This window comes from Rhinolophus ferrumequinum, chromosome 8, assembly GCF_004115265.2.
Source record: "Rhinolophus ferrumequinum isolate MPI-CBG mRhiFer1 chromosome 8, mRhiFer1_v1.p, whole genome shotgun sequence".
Taxonomy (NCBI): domain Eukaryota; kingdom Metazoa; phylum Chordata; class Mammalia; order Chiroptera; family Rhinolophidae; genus Rhinolophus; species Rhinolophus ferrumequinum.
This window is the reverse complement of record NC_046291.1, coordinates 592,874-609,126: the sequence shown is the minus strand read 5'-3', so window position 1 is coordinate 609,126 and position 16,253 is coordinate 592,874. Positions and strand designations below refer to the sequence as shown.

At 55.8% G+C, this 16,253-nt stretch overlaps 1 protein-coding gene across 12 annotated transcripts in view; it reads left to right on the top strand.

Annotated features, from left to right (window-relative positions):
• The window catches only part of SNED1 (sushi, nidogen and EGF like domains 1), a 70,990-nt gene that overhangs the window by 21,730 nt on the left and 33,007 nt on the right, over nucleotides 1–16,253 (top strand). For 9 of the 12 annotated variants that reach the window (XM_033111326.1, XM_033111323.1, XM_033111325.1 and 6 more), the window contains 13 exons: nucleotides 333–495; nucleotides 3,059–3,184; nucleotides 3,502–3,615; nucleotides 5,029–5,142; nucleotides 5,653–5,766; nucleotides 9,751–9,876; nucleotides 10,088–10,195; nucleotides 10,474–10,587; nucleotides 11,207–11,323; nucleotides 12,150–12,266; nucleotides 12,458–12,574; nucleotides 12,728–12,841; nucleotides 13,092–13,265. In XM_033111326.1, coding sequence (XP_032967217.1) covers nucleotides 333–495; nucleotides 3,059–3,184; nucleotides 3,502–3,615; nucleotides 5,029–5,142; nucleotides 5,653–5,766; nucleotides 9,751–9,876; nucleotides 10,088–10,195; nucleotides 10,474–10,587; nucleotides 11,207–11,323; nucleotides 12,150–12,266; nucleotides 12,458–12,574; nucleotides 12,728–12,841; nucleotides 13,092–13,265 — 1,618 coding nt within the window. The remainder of the gene's footprint in view (nucleotides 1–332; nucleotides 496–3,058; nucleotides 3,185–3,501; nucleotides 3,616–5,028; nucleotides 5,143–5,652; nucleotides 5,767–9,750; nucleotides 9,877–10,087; nucleotides 10,196–10,473; nucleotides 10,588–11,206; nucleotides 11,324–12,149; nucleotides 12,267–12,457; nucleotides 12,575–12,727; nucleotides 12,842–13,091; nucleotides 13,266–16,253) is intronic. The other 3 variants (XM_033111327.1, XM_033111329.1, XM_033111330.1) reach the window with 3 other exon arrangements.

Genomic DNA, 16,253 nt, shown 5'->3' with positions numbered 1-16,253 from the left:
CCCCCGGAGTCACACTTGCCCCTGGGCCCTAGGGGAGACCCAGAAGCACAGCAGGGAGCTGCTGGGGCAGCTGCCAGGACCCAACAATGTTCTTGGCTCTGGGAACTGTCATTGCCATCAGTACCTGGCTGGGAGGCTGCTGAATAGGGCAGGGACAATGTGGGGGGTGGGGGTGAGGATACCCCTAGATCTTAGAGCTCCCCCACTTACAAGGCCGTCTCCCACATGATCTCTTTGACCTTGGCTAACCGGGGGAGGTGGGTGTCAGCAACACTAGGGAGACCTGCGGACCCAGCCCACACCTGCCCCCCACTCTCTCCACACCCACCCAGGCTGGCTTCAACGCCGGGGATGGGCGGCGCTACTTCAGCATCCCCGGCTCACGCACAGCGGACATGGCAGAGGTGGAGACCACCACCAACGTGGGAGCGCCCGGGCGCTGGGCGTTCAGAATCGATGATGCCCAGGTGCGCGTGGGGGGCTGCGCCCATACAAGTAAGAGGACCGAGCGGGCGGCTCAGGGCGGCGGGGGACGGGCGGGTGTGGCCTCCGGAGGGGCAGGCGGAGGGGGCGGGGCGGGATACAGGGAGCGGGGAGGGGGCTGCGCGTGGCCCCGCCCGCCTCCGCACGGTCCGGCGTGCTCAGTGCTGAGCCTGTCTCCTCCTGCAAGCCTGTGCTCCGCGGCGGGGGGAGGGTGAAGGAATCCGCTGGAGAGGACGATTTGCGGTGTAAAGGGGAGGAGCCAGGTCCTCCTCTCCGCACCTTCGAGCCCTGCCTCCTTCCTGCGCCGGGAGGGGCACCCGGCAGTCGCCTGTGCTCCCCAGGGCCACCTGGGAGGCAGGTGCTCTGTTCAACCCATTTCCCCTTTCTGCCGGGGTTGCGGCTCGTTTGATAACCTGGGCATCTATGTAGCGGGCAGGAGGGAGACACCCAGGGTCCTTCAGGCCCAGAACACAGCAGAGGAGGGAGGGTCCACCCGAGGGGCGAGCACACGGCTTGTGGGGACAGTCGGACTGGTCGCAGAACTGTGTGGCCCTGGGCGAGTCACAGACCCTCCTGAAACTTTACTGCTTATAAACGGAGGGAGGGAACGTCAAGTTGTTGACTCAGCTACTCCGCCGAGAGCGGACAGTCTGCCAAGCTTGGGTCACAGTGAGGAGGGTCCCGGGACTTACCCCCGCGGATGGGGACCGAGGCCACCGGGAAGGGCTGCTTCTCTGAACATCGAGTCTGCAAGAGCGAACCCAGCGCGGTGGCGCCCATCCAAACTGGCCTGGTGGACAAGCGCGCACCCCGCGGCAGGGGCCAGGGCAGGCAGAGATGCGCATGCACCACGTAGGGACAGACACCGCGCTCGCGCCGCGGGGCAGGGGCCCGCGAGGACAGGCGTGCACCACGCTCAGGGCTGGAGGACTCACAGAGCACTCCGGATGGTGCCCTGGAAGAGAGACCTGGGAGCCGAGCCCGCCCACTCCCGGGGACACCGAATGGGCCCCAGCCTGAGCTTAGGGGTTGAGGGAGCCAGAAGCCAATGACTTCGCCCCCTTCCCCAGAGTGGCAAGTGGGCACCTGAGAGGCAAGACCTCCTACAGCCCCGGGAGGGCCAAGGCTCTGGGCAGTGGTGGTTCCGGGGGTAGGTGTGTCAGGCGCGCTCATGTGGGTGGGCGGCAGAGAGGTCTGCTTGGTTGTCACCTGCCAGGGGCCAGGGGCTTGGGCTGTGGTTGAAGAATAAGATATGGGTGCAGGTGTGCTCTGGTGTGAGTGGGTGTCAGGCAGGCGTGGGCACAGGTATGGGCGCACGTGTGGGCAGGTCCATGCTTCCCTGAAGAGGCTGCAAGCTGGGACCCCAGGAGCGGGATCCTCAGAGGAGGATCCAGCCAGCCCTTCGGGGTCCTGTCTTCCATGGACAGGTGCTTCTTGCCCACTGTCCCAGGCCTCTGAGAGGAGTAGGCACTGCCAGGTCCTCCAAACTGGCCTCCACAGAGGCCTCAGGAGCGTGGTGCCCTGGGGAGGGCCAGTGCCCCAGTGTCCCCACCACCACACTGAAAGCCCAGGAGATGGAGCCTGTGCGTGCCAGTCCCAGGGTTACCAGGAAGGGAGGGTCAGTTTACACCCGAGAGGCACCGCATCCACAGCTAAAAGTCTAGCTCCTGAGCAAGGCTAGTCCAAACCACGATGTAGCCACACCACTGTGGACTGAGTGACAATGTGACTAAAGGACTGGAAAGGTACAGGCAAGGAACAGGAACAGTCCCAAGACACCCACAGCATTGATGATGTTCTGGACCACAGAGTCCTTCCCGGAATGTCAATGCCACGCCACCTGTCCCTGGGCCCCTCCTAGTAACACGAGATCCAAGACCTTGGGATGCTCCAGTTACCTGCCAATTTGTGTTTATTAGTCACAGATTTCAGTAGCCTTGCTTCCCCAGAGAGCCAGAGCTCCATGAGCTGAGCTCTGTGGTCTGCCTGTCCTAGGGGGCTGGGCGTGGGGGTCAGTGGCCCTTGGGAAATACCAGCTTTGAGAAATACCAGCTTCAGCAGCTCTGAACAGTCCCCTCATTTCCCACCTAAGGAAACCTGAGGGGCGCAGGGCACTCCGAGTTTCTGTAAATGTCTGAGGCAGCGCTGGGACCAGACTGCAACCCCCCAAGGTCTGAGAGTCCCCCCCCACTGCCTCCGGTTTCCACTCAGGGACCCCCTCATCCACAAGGACTCGTGTCTCCCCGTGTTGCTGGGCGTCCTCAGGTCCCTGTCATCTTAGCAGGGACAAGTATGGAAGTTGATGGGTTAACAAGATAGAAAGGTGCCAAAGGTGAAAGGGATTCTGGGACGGCCCTCCCTCCACGGGCAGCCAGAGTCACAGCTTAGGGAACAAAATGTCAATGGGAAATACAGGCAGAGGGCAGATGTCAGCCACACTGGGTGCCCTGTGCAGACCGGGAAGTGAAACCCTGGCCGCTAGGCCGCCGGCAGAGGACACAGTCATTCCTCAGAGACGTAGCCTTTGGGTCAGGGAGGGAGGGTGTGATGGCTCTGCCCCTTGCTGTGCCCGCAGCCTCCGTGTGCCTGGCCCTGCGCCCGTGCCTCAATGGTGGCAAGTGCATCGACGACTGCGTCACAGGCAACCCCTCCTACACCTGCTCCTGCCTCTCAGGCTTCACGGGGAGGAGGTGCCACCTGTGTGAGTTTACTGCTGGGACTGTCCGCTGGGAGGCCCTGGGCTCTGGAGGAACACTGCGAGGACAGCCAGTGGCCCGAGCCCAAGGTCCAGGGTCTGTGTCCTGTGGTGTGGGTGACAGGTGTGGGGACCACTGAGGTGCCAAATGCAGTGGGTCTGTGACCGTGAGTACGGTGGGCGGTAATGCAGCTGCTGTCAGAGCCCATGGCCCCTGGAGCAGAGCAAGGCCCACGAGGGCCAGGCTTGCTGTCCCCTCACCCCCAGGAGTGGCCGATCCTCCCAACCTGTTTCCTGCACTGAGGCCCCTGCGCTGTTTTCAGATGTGAACGAGTGTGCATCTCACCCGTGTCAGAACGGCGGGGCCTGCACACATGGCGTCAACAGCTTCAGCTGCCAGTGCCCGGACGGCTTCGGGGGACCCACCTGTGAGACAGGTAGGAGGAGCCTGCTTGGGCCCCGCGGGCCCGCTGGCTGCAGGCCAGGGCCCGGTTCCAGACTGAGCCAGAGTCAGGGCCTGACTGGCCACAGCGCCTGGCTGAGAGCCCACCAGGTGTGGTAGGAGCCATCAAACCCCTCTCGCCCCAGACCCGACTTGATGAGGTGGGACAGGTCAGCTGTGGGATGGCGAGGGGCACAGACCCCCACTGTCCTGCTTGTGCCCTCGGAACCCTGAGCCCCAGCTGCTCCTGGCAATGGAGGCTGTTCCACTCTAGCCCCCAGGGCTCTCACATCACAGCCCAGGCGTGGTTTGGGGTTGCTCTGGACCCCTTGCTGCTTCCAAACCATGGCCATACTCCTTCCTAGTGGCTCTTAGGAAGCAGCTGGTTCAGATCCAGCCCCCACCTGCCCTGCCCCCAGTCCTGTCTCAGGCCCCTCACCCTGGCCTTTCACCCACCTGGTCTTCAGCTGCAGTGTGGATACACGTGTCTGGGCTCAGGGAGGCCGCCAGGGGGCTGGAGCCTGGACCCTGAGCTTTGGCCTCCTCATAGCCACTCCACCGACATCCACCAATACAGCCCCCACCCCTCTCTGAGGTTCCTGGTCTGAGGACCCATCTCAGCCCCCAGAGCCTCTGACAGCAGTCCCATCGGGTCATTGCTGCTTGCCTGAGTCTCCCCTCCCCCACTGACACCCAGCCTGCTCTCTGGTGGAGGTGCGGTCAGCGTGTGCAGTCAGCCACCGAAGCACCGCCACACCTCCTGGGGGGCAGGACCTCCCCTTCCTCCTCCCCTCCCTCCTCTCCTGGCCCCCCACAATTCCATGGGGGGCTGCTTGCTCAGACCATCTGGTCCCTGTATTGTTTTTCAGCGGCCACCAGGGAGTCAGGGAGGCCACATCCCTGGTAAGGGATGGGTCAGAGGGTGGACAGAGATGGGGACACCACTCACCCCACTATGACTGGGGGTTGAGTGCCTTTGCACCCGCCCTCCCTGCAGCAAGATGTCGCCTCCCCAACCTCGGCCCCTCCTACGCCCCAGGACCATACAAGCCCCTCCCGCACCCCTGGGCACTGCTCACCCCTCAAGGCTCCATCACAGGCTGTGTCCCCCCAACCTGACAGGGTGCAGCCAGTGCCCCAGAGTCTGGCTCTGCGACCACCGCTCTTGTCACAGTCGGTCAGCTTAGCATGAGAGCGGCCTGAGAGGGTGGGAGCTGGATTTGATTCACCCCTGAGACCCCAGCCCAGCGCACGCAGCCTCCTTCCACCCAGGTCTACTGAAATAAACCAGATTCTGACCAGCTTTCAGCGGCTGGTGGGTCGGGACTGCCCTGGTCAGTCCCCTCCACTGTCCCCAGGGGTCATCACAGCTAGGAGTCCAACGGTCTTCCACCCTCTGCACTTGTAGCACTATCTCCATGTGACACCAAAGAGTGTGCGAATGGCGGCCAGTGCCAGGCAGAAAGCGGCTCCGCGGTGTGCGTGTGCCAGGCCGGCTACACCGGCATCGCTTGCGAGACGGGTGAGTGGCCTGGGCACCGGCGGGGCGGGGCGGGCGGGGAGGGGCCTGGATAAGAGGTGAGGGGACGGGGCTGACGGGGAGGGCAGGGCGGGGCCGGGCCTGTAGAGAAGGGGCGGGGCGGGGGCTGGTGGGAGGGCGGGGCGGGGCCGGGCCTGTGAAGGGGAAGGGAGCTGGGCGGGGCTGGTGGGGAGGGCGGGGCGGGGCTGGTGGGGAGGGCGGGGCGGGGCTGGTGGGGAGGGCGGGGCTGGTGGGGAGGGCGGGGCTGGTGGGGAGGGCGGGGCGGGGCTGGTGGGGAGGGCGGGGCGGGGCTGGTGGGGAGGGCGGGGCGGGGCTGGTGGGGAGGGCGGGGCGGGGCTGGTGGGGAGGGCGGGGCGGGGCTGGTGGGGAGGGCGGGGCGGGCCGGGCGTGTGAAGGGGAAGGGAGCTGGGCGGGGAGAGGTTGCCGCCGCCAGACGCCAGGACGCTGATCAAGGCTGGCTTGGAGCGGAGCTCCCGCCTCTGCTGCCCGCAGACTTGAACGAATGCGGCTCCGACCCATGTCTTAACGGAGGCTCGTGTGTGGACCTCGTGGGGAACTTCACCTGCCTGTGCGCAGAGCCCTTCGAGGGACCGCGCTGCGAGACAGGTAATGGGCACGTGCCCCCACAGGTGTCAGTGGTCTTGAGGGTTTACCGCCCCCTTTCCCTCACTGTCCGGCTCAGTGCCCCGTCTCCTGCACCAGCCTGTCCCCTGAGTCGCTGACTGCGGAGGAACTGGAAGCAAATGACTGTCCCTCTGGTCCCGCTGTGCCTCAGGTGCTGTGTGAGCCTGAGCAAGTCCTCTCTCCTCTCCTCGCCTGGTCTCCTTGCAAAATGCAGGGATGGCTGACCACATCCGCAAGGCCCCTCTCTCCGCTGGGGAGAGTCCTGACCTTTTAACATCCTTTCTTCCTACTCCAGACTCCTCCCCACACAAGGGAAGGCACCATGGGAGCCGGGGGGAAAAAAAAAAACCCTGAACTTTACTGCGTGTGATGAAATCTGCTAGATTCTTTTCTATTTCATGTTTGAACTGCTGGTTATGACTCAGATCAATGAAAAGGCCAACTAGGTTTTACAACACATAGAATAAATCCAGGGCATCGTCCCCACCTCCAGCAGCCCCTGTGCACGCAGCTCCGCAGCTTCTCACCAGGGATACATTTCAGACAAAAATTAGATTTAGTTTGAGGGTAAAAACTTAAGAAGGAAATTACATTTTACCCATAAGTAAGAAAAAGATGGATGTTGTGCCTGCCTTTGGTCATTGGGTCATATGGCCACATGCAGGCAGTCTGTGACCTCAGGAGAGGGCGGCACCCTGACCTGTTTGGTTGCTTAAAATCAGTTTCAGTTGTCCTTGCCCAGATTGTTATCTAACATCAGTGTGTTTAACAAACTCATGTCAGAAAACAGCTAAATGATTTCAAAAGATTTTGAAAAGAAACCACATTTTGCACAGAATAAAGCAAATGAAAGCCAACAGGAATAAACAACAGAATTGACACTTCTACACCTAATACTCGTATACGCTCATTAGCCACATTACAAGGTACAAACCTTGACGTTCTGTAAGAAGTTGACCAAAATTTGGAGGGGAAAAAAAAAAGATATATCTATATCTATATCTATTTATCTATCTATCTATCTATCTATCTATATATATATATATATATAGAGAGAGAGAGAGAGAGAGAGAGAGAGAGAGAGAGCATATCTAGCCTCCTGCTTCTGGCCAAGAGGCTGTTCTGGGATTTCCCTCTCACCATCAAGAACTAGAAAACCAGACAAAATATATGAAACAACAGTTTTTAGCCATTGAACAATAGACAGCACAGGACCCTCGTCCTCAAGAAGAGGGAATGAAATGAGGTGAGCCCTAGTCACCCCGGTTCTGCCTGGGGGCAGTACAGGCCGCTATGCATTAAGGGGTCCAGACTCCAGTAGTCCTTCTGAGTCTCTGAGTCGAGCAGACAGAGACTCGAGTTTGGTGGCTGGAATTTGTGGGTGGAATATCAGTGAGGATGGAGCTGCTGGGGGGGGGGGCAAAGAAGGGAGGGAGCATGAAATCAAAATCTGAAGCTCTGCAGAGGGACCCCCTTGAGTGTTTGCTTAGTACAGTCTGGGGTGAAATCCACTAGGATGGGAGCAGTGCGTCCAGCCCTGGCTCTCAGCAGGGCTGGCAATAATTTGCCTCTCTACCAGCCAAGTGGAGGGAGCTTTTTGTACCCAGGGCCAGTTCTGCGTGGTGTCCTTAGTAGAGCGTCACCTTCGCAGTGAGCTTAAATACAAGCTGAACTAAAGGTGAATCAGAATAAAATCCAGTACTCTTTAAAGGAATATAACAGAATCCAGGACCCTGAAATAGACAATAAAAAATTATCAGGCATACAAAGAATATAGGACCCACACCCAGGAGAAAAGTAGATCAATAAAAACAGATGCCAGAGAGGATTAAATTAGTAAATATGAATGTTTGATCACCTGGGATGAATATGCCCAAGACTGCTAAGGGAAAAGATCATAATGAAAAGTAGGAGATAAAGAAACTTCTAGAGATGAAAATATATTATCTGAATTTCAGAAATACACTGGATTGTATTAATAGCAGGTTAGACACTGCAGAAGGAAATATCAGTGAACGTGAAGAGAGAAATAGAAACAATTCAACGTGCAGCACAGAAAGTGAGACTATAAGACCAGCTCTTCAATGACTGGAACAGATGTCAAGGCATCTCAAACATGTGCGTTTGGAATCCCAGGAGGAAGAAGCAGCTGGAGGCACAGAAAAAGTATATGAAGAAACATTTGCTGCATTTAATGAAAACTAAAAGCCACATATCCAAGAAAAGCATGAAGAAAACCACGTGAAGCCACATCACAATCAACTTGCTGAAAACCAATGACAAAGAGAAAATCTTAAAAGTAGCCAGAGGAAAAAGACATAGTACAAAGAGAGAAAACAAGGTGACAGCAGACGTCCTGTCAGAGACACTGGAAGCCCAAGATGGTTGGGCAGCATCTTTAAAATACAGAAAGAAAAACACTATCTACTAGTGTATACCCAGAAAAACTACTTTCAAAAATGAAGATGGAATAAAGACATTCAGACAGCAAAAACTGAGAGAATTCATCACCAGCATATCTGTATTACAAGAAATATTAAAGGAAATTCTTTAGACAGAAGAAAAATGGTACCAGATGAAAATCTGGATCTATATCAAGGAATGAAGAGTTCTAGAGATGGTAAATATATGGGTACATATGAGACTTTTCTCTTTGTCCTTTAATCTCTTTAAAGATAATTTTTAAAACAAAACAGTAAAAATATATTTTGGGGTAACAGATACAGAAATAAAATATATGACACCAATGGCTTAAAGCAGAGTGTGCCAGCTTTTTATGTTAAGGGCCAGATATTAATATTTTTGGCTTTACAGCCATGTGGTTACAGCTATTGAGCTCTGCCAGTGAAATGCAAAGCAGCCAGCCACAGACGATACATGAACGAATGGGCAGGGCTAGGTTCCAATTGAACGTTATTTTAAAAAATTGGTGGCAGGCAAGACTTGGTCTATGGGACAGTTTATCCTTCTCTGGGTAAGGGCTAGGAAGGGAGAGATGGAAGTATGATATTGTCAGGTCCTTCTGTTATGTATGAAGTAGAAGGAGGACGTCTGTGACCCTAAAGAAAGAGAACAGGGATGTGTTTGGGTGATGGATAGTTCTGATCCTGAGGGTGGGGTGGGGTCCCACAAATCTACACACATTAAAATTCATGGGCGTGTATAGCAAAAACAAGTCAACTGTGCTATATATTAATTTAACAGATAAATTCTGAAACTACATGAAGAAACTGACCACCTAGGAAATGAAGAGGAATAGGCTGGCCGACACTCATCCAGAGAAGCTGGCCTGGCTACATTCGTATCAGACAGATTAGACTGTAGCACAAGGAATCCTGCAAGGAATGAAGAGGGACCTTCTATGAGGACAAAGGGGTCAATTCATCAAGAAGACAAACAACTCTAAATATACTATTAACATGAATCAGAATACATGAAGCAGAAGCTGACAGAACTCCAAGGAGAAATAGATCACATTACAGGCGGAGTTTCAGCGCCATTCTCTCCGTCCCTCGACCACGTGGACAGAAAACCTGCCCAGCTCTGTAAACCAGCCTGGCCTGATTGACATTTACACGCACACTCTTTCCAAGTGTTCAGGGAGCTCTCACCGAGACGCACCACCCTACAGGCCAGAAAATAAGGCTCAGTAAATTGGCAAGGATTGTGTTCTCTGACCACGGAAAAGTTAAATTAGAAATTAACAACAGAAAGGTATATGGAAAATCCCAAAATTTTACCCCCAGAGATGCTTGATCAGAAACGTCTGGAGGCCTTCGGCCTTAGTGGACCCCTTCTCACCCTTCCTTCTTATTCTCCTCCAAACTGGGGCTCGGCAGGTGAAGGGCAGCAGGGAGTCAGCTTCCAGGAAATAGACCTCAGGCTTGAACTCCACTTGGCACTGAGAACCGAGTTTGAAACCCTGAGGTGTGCTGTGACCTCTGGTGACCACTGTCTTTCTTGCAGGAAGCCACCCAGTGCCCGACGCCTGTCTGTCGGCCCCTTGCCAGAACGGGGGAACCTGTGTGGACGCAGATCAGGGCTACGTGTGCGAGTGCCCAGAAGGCTTCATGGGCCTGGACTGCAGGGAGAGTGCGTGCGGCCGGCCGGGGCTGGGGCCTCCTGTGGGGTGTGCATGCAGGAAGGCAGACGGGTGTCCATGCAAACACCTAGGACAGAATGTGTGAGAGTGGGGGGCAGCACACAGCAGCTTGTATGGGAAGTCGCCAGGGGCAGAGCACAGGCAGGAGAGGCCCCGCCCTCCAGCACCCCCATTAGGGCCTCCTCCCTCTCTCCGTGGCAGGAACCCCCAAGGACGACTGTGAGTGTCACAACGGTGGCAGATGCCTGGGAGCCAACACCACCCTCTGCCAGTGCCCCCCGGGCTTCTTTGGGTTCCTCTGCGAATTCGGTAGGCAACCAGGGTGGGGCGGCCAGGGAAGGAGGGGCTTTCTTGCCCTGCCCCTGAGCGTCCCCCAACCAGGGTTTAAATGGTGGGCGGGACTGGGACCCCCAGGTACAGGTCCTCCACAGTGGTCTCGTGACCCCCAACCCCACTCCCCGAAGGGGGCCAGCCTCAGAAGTGCCTGAACCTGGTCGCCCTGGGGAGGGCACTGGGTCCTGCCCACCCTTGTCAAGGACACGAGGTCCCCGCGACCGCCTGAGACGGACTTCCTCCTGTCCCTGTAGAAGTCACGGCCACGCCCTGCAACGTGAACACGCAGTGCCCCGACGGGGGCTACTGCATGGAGTACGGCGGGAGCTACCTGTGCGTCTGCCACACCCACCACAACGTCAGTCACCGTGAGTGGGGGCGGGTGGGCTCGGGCCCGGGCTGCGATGCTACGCAGAAACCCGGCGGTGGTGTTTGGAGGAAGGTGGTAGGCACAGGGCCGCAGCCAGACCCTCCCTGCTGGGACGAGGACGGGCAGTGGGAGCGCCTCCCAAGCCTTCCTCCGCAGTGCCACGCGGCCGCGGATCCGGCCCTCTGCGCTGCCCTGAGCTCGCAGCTGGAAGAGCCCCGCCGCCTACACGCTTCTCCGAGCAGCGTCCTGCCCAAGCCCCTAGCTTCTCTGTGAGAACACTCGCCGCTGTGTAATGGTCAGTGTACGGCCAGAGAACGACCTACACAGCATGTAATTAGGTGTGATCGTGGGGGTGGGTGGGGGGTGAGAAGACATCCTGGACCACAGCTCAATCCCAGCTCATACAAGACGGAGGCTGTATTCTGGAAAAATCAGGAATCAAAGAAATTCCAGGGAGGGGCCCTAGGGCCCAGCGTGAGGAATCAGGACCCAGCGGAGTGTATTTTAAGCGGCCTTGGTCCCAGCCAGGGTGTCAGGGTGAGCCTGGCAGGTGTCGCCCCTTCAGCCTCTGGCCGGGGAAGTGACACCAGCTCCAGGGCCGCCCTCTGCCCCCACAGCACTGCCGTCACCCTGCGACTCCGACCCCTGCTTCAACGGAGGCTCCTGTGATGCCCACGACGACTCCTACACGTGCGAGTGTCCCCGCGGGTTCCATGGCAGGCACTGCGAGAAAGGTGGGCTTCAGCACCGCGGACAGCGCCCCCTTTCCACTCACCTGGGTTATTTGTGTTCATTGCTGCTCCTGATCTGTGACCTCCTGGCCATGGCTTGCTTTCCTCGGAGCTGGCTTCATTTCCTCTTGGAATTCTTCCAACTAGATTTTAGAAGCATTGACTTGAGGGAAAAAAAAATCATTAGGACCTTGTTCAATCTAATTCAGCTTGGAGAGTGTCAGCATTTTATGACATTTAACCACTTCAGAGTGTAAATATTCTCCCCTGAGTGCCTCGCAGGCGTCGCTGTCCTCGCTAGCACCCACCTGGACTGTCCCTCTCTGCAGTGTTAGCCGTGACCATGCACCCCAGGGAACCCAGAGGGCCAGCCACCCACCCCCAGTATGGCCGAGACCCATCCTCCTGGGGTTTGGGGCCTGGGCCACTCCCGCTGTCCTGGGTGTGACTGCTCCAGGTGGGAGACGTGCCCCTCCAGTCACACCTTGAACTGTGTGGATGCCCAAGCACAGGCCTAGGGGCGCAAGTGCCAACACAGTCTGTTATCCACTGTGTAGAGGACAGTGCAGTGTGCCCTGCACTGTGGGGTCAGCTCTCCATCAGGAAGGGCCCAGTGGTCCCCAGAGCCTGTGGCAGAGAACATAGAAGGGGCGGGTTGGGTGGGGTCTCCAGACAGTGAGTCCCAACCCAGCATGTACATGACCTGTAGGACTCAGCGGAGAAAAGGCCGGGGCCTGAGAGAACACAAATGGGCTGTGTGGGCGCTGCTGGGCCAGGAGGCCGGGCCTCGTTCACCCGCCTCTCTCTGCTCCCCTGTCCCTCCTCACAGCCCGGCCACGCCTGTGCAGCTCGGGGCCCTGCCGGAATGGAGGCACGTGCAAGGAGGCGGGCGGCGAGTACCACTGCAGCTGCCCTTACCGCTTCACCGGGAGGCACTGTGAGATCGGTGCGGCTCCAGCCAGCTGGGATCAGCCGGAGGAGGGGGGAGCAGCCCGAGACCTCTGACCTGGCCATCACATGTCTGCTTGTGGGGAGTGTCCCAGTGAAGGCACCCAGCTCTGGGATGTTGGGGACCCGGGGAGGGGCAATGGTGGTGGGCACACAACACCAGATACCAATGGTTCCTTTTGCTTCCAGGGAAGCCAGATTCGTGTGCCTCGGGCCCCTGTCACAACGGAGGCACCTGCTTTCACTACATCGGCAAATACAAGTGTGACTGTCCCCCAGGCTTCTCTGGGAGGCACTGTGAGATAGGTAAGGTGGACGCAGGCCAGTGGTCAGGCCAGCTGAACACAAAACCAGGCCCCAGAAGGGCTAGCCTAGGCAGTGGGGGCTGGAGGGGATGCCCCATGCAGCCCAGAGGAAAAACACGCTGACGGGTGATGGTGACCCTGTGTGCCCTTGCAGCCCCCTCCCCCTGCTTCCGGAGCCCCTGTGTGAATGGGGGTACCTGCAAGGACCTGGGCACAGATTTCTCCTGCCACTGCCAAGCAGGGTACACGGGACGCCGGTGCCAGGCGGGTGAGAGGGCCAGAGAGGTCAGAGTGGGGGCACGGGAGTTCGCCCTAATCCTGGAAGAGCAGGGCAGGGGCAGGGGGGAGGGAGGGGAGAAAGAAAAGAGATCTCTGAGTGGCCTGTCCTGGAAGTCAGGGCGCCTTCACTGTAGGATGGGCTGTGCGGGGAACTGGGAGCGGTGGTCCCAAGCTCTGCAGCCTGGTGGGGCGCAGGCAGGGGCCCTGAGATGCAGCACAGGGCTGGGCTATCCTTGCAGAGGTAGACTGCGGCCCCCCCGAGGAGGTGAAGCATGCCACGCTGCGCTTCAATGGCACTCGGTGGGGCTCGGTGGCCCTGTACTTGTGTGACCGAGGCTACAGCCTGAGTGTCCCCAACTCCGTCCGGGTCTGCCAGCCACATGGTGTCTGGAGCGAGCCTCCCCAGTGCCACGGTGAGTGGGCCCTCTGGGGAGGGGCAGGTGGGTGGGCAGAGCCCGTGAGGCGCATACCCTCCTCACCCGGCCACGTGGAGGAGCTCAGGGGTTCAGGCCTGACCTTGGCCCTGCCCCTTCTCCCCTCAGTTTCCAACCCACAAAATGAGGCATAAGCCTGTGGTGACAGTGGGGATAACTGGTGCCAGGTCTCCACTCTGGACCATCACTAAGGGCTCCCCTGTCCTCAGAGCCACCCAGAGATTGGGGCTCCAACACTCACATGCACACTCCGCAGATAAAGCAGCTGAAGCCGGGAGGGAGCCCAGGGGCAGAGCCCTAAAGAGGCTCTAGCTCCCGGCCCCCACCCCAGACCTGTGGAATCAGGGCCCCAGGGAGCTGAGGAGGGCTGCAGTGGAGCCTCACGGGTTCCTGCTGCTGCGGACATGCCTGGAGGTGGGGCGGCAAGGGGTTGCTAACAAGTGCAAGCGAACTGCACTGCGCCAAAGCGCTCCAGCTCTGTTCATGAGAAAATCTGTGTGATGTTAACACATTTTTCATGAAGCAGATTTTTAAACACATTCACGCAGGGACAGTGACAGCATCCAGAGATGGGCGGGGCACGTAACGCGTTATCTCCCAGATGCCCTGCAAAGCCCAGCCTGTGCTGCAAAGAGTTCTGGAAGGCAGGTGGGCACACCTGGCCTCAAGCGTCTTTCCTCTATGCCTGTGCTCCCAAGCCCCCAGGCTGGTGGGTGCTGTCTAGGATCCCCTCCCACTGGTATCAGATGAGGACCCAGTGCCCCCCGGGGAATGTGCACTCACAGCTGAGCCATCAAGACCCTGGAGAAGTACAACCACCTCAGAAACAACAAGTCCGGACAGCACATGTGGTACTGGGAGAAGTGTGGACAGGCACGCATACAGAGCAAGAGTGACACATATGCAGAAGGAAGCACGCTGGGCCGTAAAAGCAGGACCAATAAACGACTTTTAAAAGAAAGCAGAAAGTAGAGGACTGAAAAACTATAGTAGTTGAAATAACAGACACAGCTTATAAAGTTATGGACGGATATAGATGAAGATTTAGTTAATGCGTGGAAAGACCAGTTTGAGGAATTTCCCCAGGCATTTGGATATAAGTCAAAAAGAACCTGCAGGCACTGTATGTGGGGGTGGAAGTGGATGTGCCGACAATGAGAGGAGAGGAGTCCAAGAATGAGAGAATATACGGACATCTGAAATGTTTGAGCGACTATGAGTTAACACTCCTGCAACTGCAGACGAATGATCACAGGGTGAAAGGGCCCACAGAACATCAAACAGGAGAAAAGAGAAATATTAGAAAGTTATAATAAAATGTAAGAATATCAGCAGCAAACAGAAAAAAATTCTTAAAACATCCAGAGAGGAAAAAGGAACAAGAATCTACAAAGAAACAAGAATCTACAAAGAAACAAGAATCAGATTGGCACCAGACTTCTCAACGGTGGTGTCACATGTAAGATAATGAAACGGTACTTGTTAAGTACCAAGGAGATCCATTCGGTTAGGATAGAGACAGTTACAAAATACCATGGCTCTCACTGTGACATCAAGGAAACACCAGATAAGCCATAAATCACATCTTTTAACCTGTCAGAGACCTGAGGAAGCAGAGTTTGAGACGAGTCCTTCCTGGGTGGGAGCAAACCTGAGTGGGCAGTGTGCCGGGAACAGCTGGGAAGTCAACCAGGCCTTCGACGACTGCAGGCACGCATAGCAGATTGAACGAGACGTGCAGATGTGAACAAGACCTCAGCACCCACCATTTACCCACCCCACGCCCAGGGTTTTTATGGAGCACATGAGAAGCAGAGACTCTGCAGCCTCACGAGGCTGAGATCCCAAGTCCAGTGGGAGGGAGAGGCCCGGTCCAGGCCTAAAGCATCTAAAACCGATCGTGAACTGGAACTAACTTGAATTGCGCCCAGCCGAGCCCACCTCCGATGACGCCGGAGATCACTTCCACAGTCTGGCTGCCTGGCGGAGTACAGAGCATGTCCAGTCCAAGGGCGGGCATTTTCTGCTTTGGTCTCTCTGTTCTGGAACACACAATGTCTGAGAAGGAAGAAATGGTAACACATAATCTCGAGAAGAAACAGTTGATAGAAACAGGCCTGCAGATGACCCACGTGTCGGAATTAGCAGACAAGAACTTTTAAACAGCCATTGTAACCGTGTTAAAGAAGAGGGGCAAAATAAATGAAAGAATAGAAAATTTTGAACAGAAGAAACAAACTTTTAAAAATAACAAAATAGAAAATACAACATCTGAAATGAAGAGTAAATTGGATAGGCTTACCAACAGAATGGATACAACAGAAGAAGAAATCATAGGACTCAAGATCAGAGAGAAAAAGAATTATGAATTAAATTAATAAATGAATTTTTTAAAAAGCAACAGAGGATCAGAAATCTGTGGGACCCATTATCAAACAAGCACCTAATTAGAGTCCCAGAAAGAGACGACAGAATGAGCAAAAGAAATATTTGAAGAGATAAGGATTGAGCATTTTCTAAAAATGAAGAAATACACCAACCCATAAATACAAGAAGCTCCGCAAATAGCAAGCAGGATAAAAATTGAAATATACAAACACAAAACCTAAAAATTTTATCCAAATTGTTATTCAAATATGAGACATAAAAAACATTCTCATGCAAACACAGCCTTAGAGGCTTACCCATCCAAAAAAAAAAGTTCACTTTTTGGAGAAACTACTAAAATAATAAGATCAACCCAGAATATTCTGTTAGCAGTAGGAGAAGGGAAAATTATAAAATACCATAGTAAGGTATTTCAAGATCTGAAAGGAGACAGAAAAAGCAAAACTTCAGATTAAAAAGAATTATGATAGAAAAAATACAAATAAGAATGGACTAAATTCTTCAGATAAAAGACAGATTGCCAGATTTATTACAAAACAAGCTACAAACTCAGAAGAGATACCCTTAAAGCATAAGGAC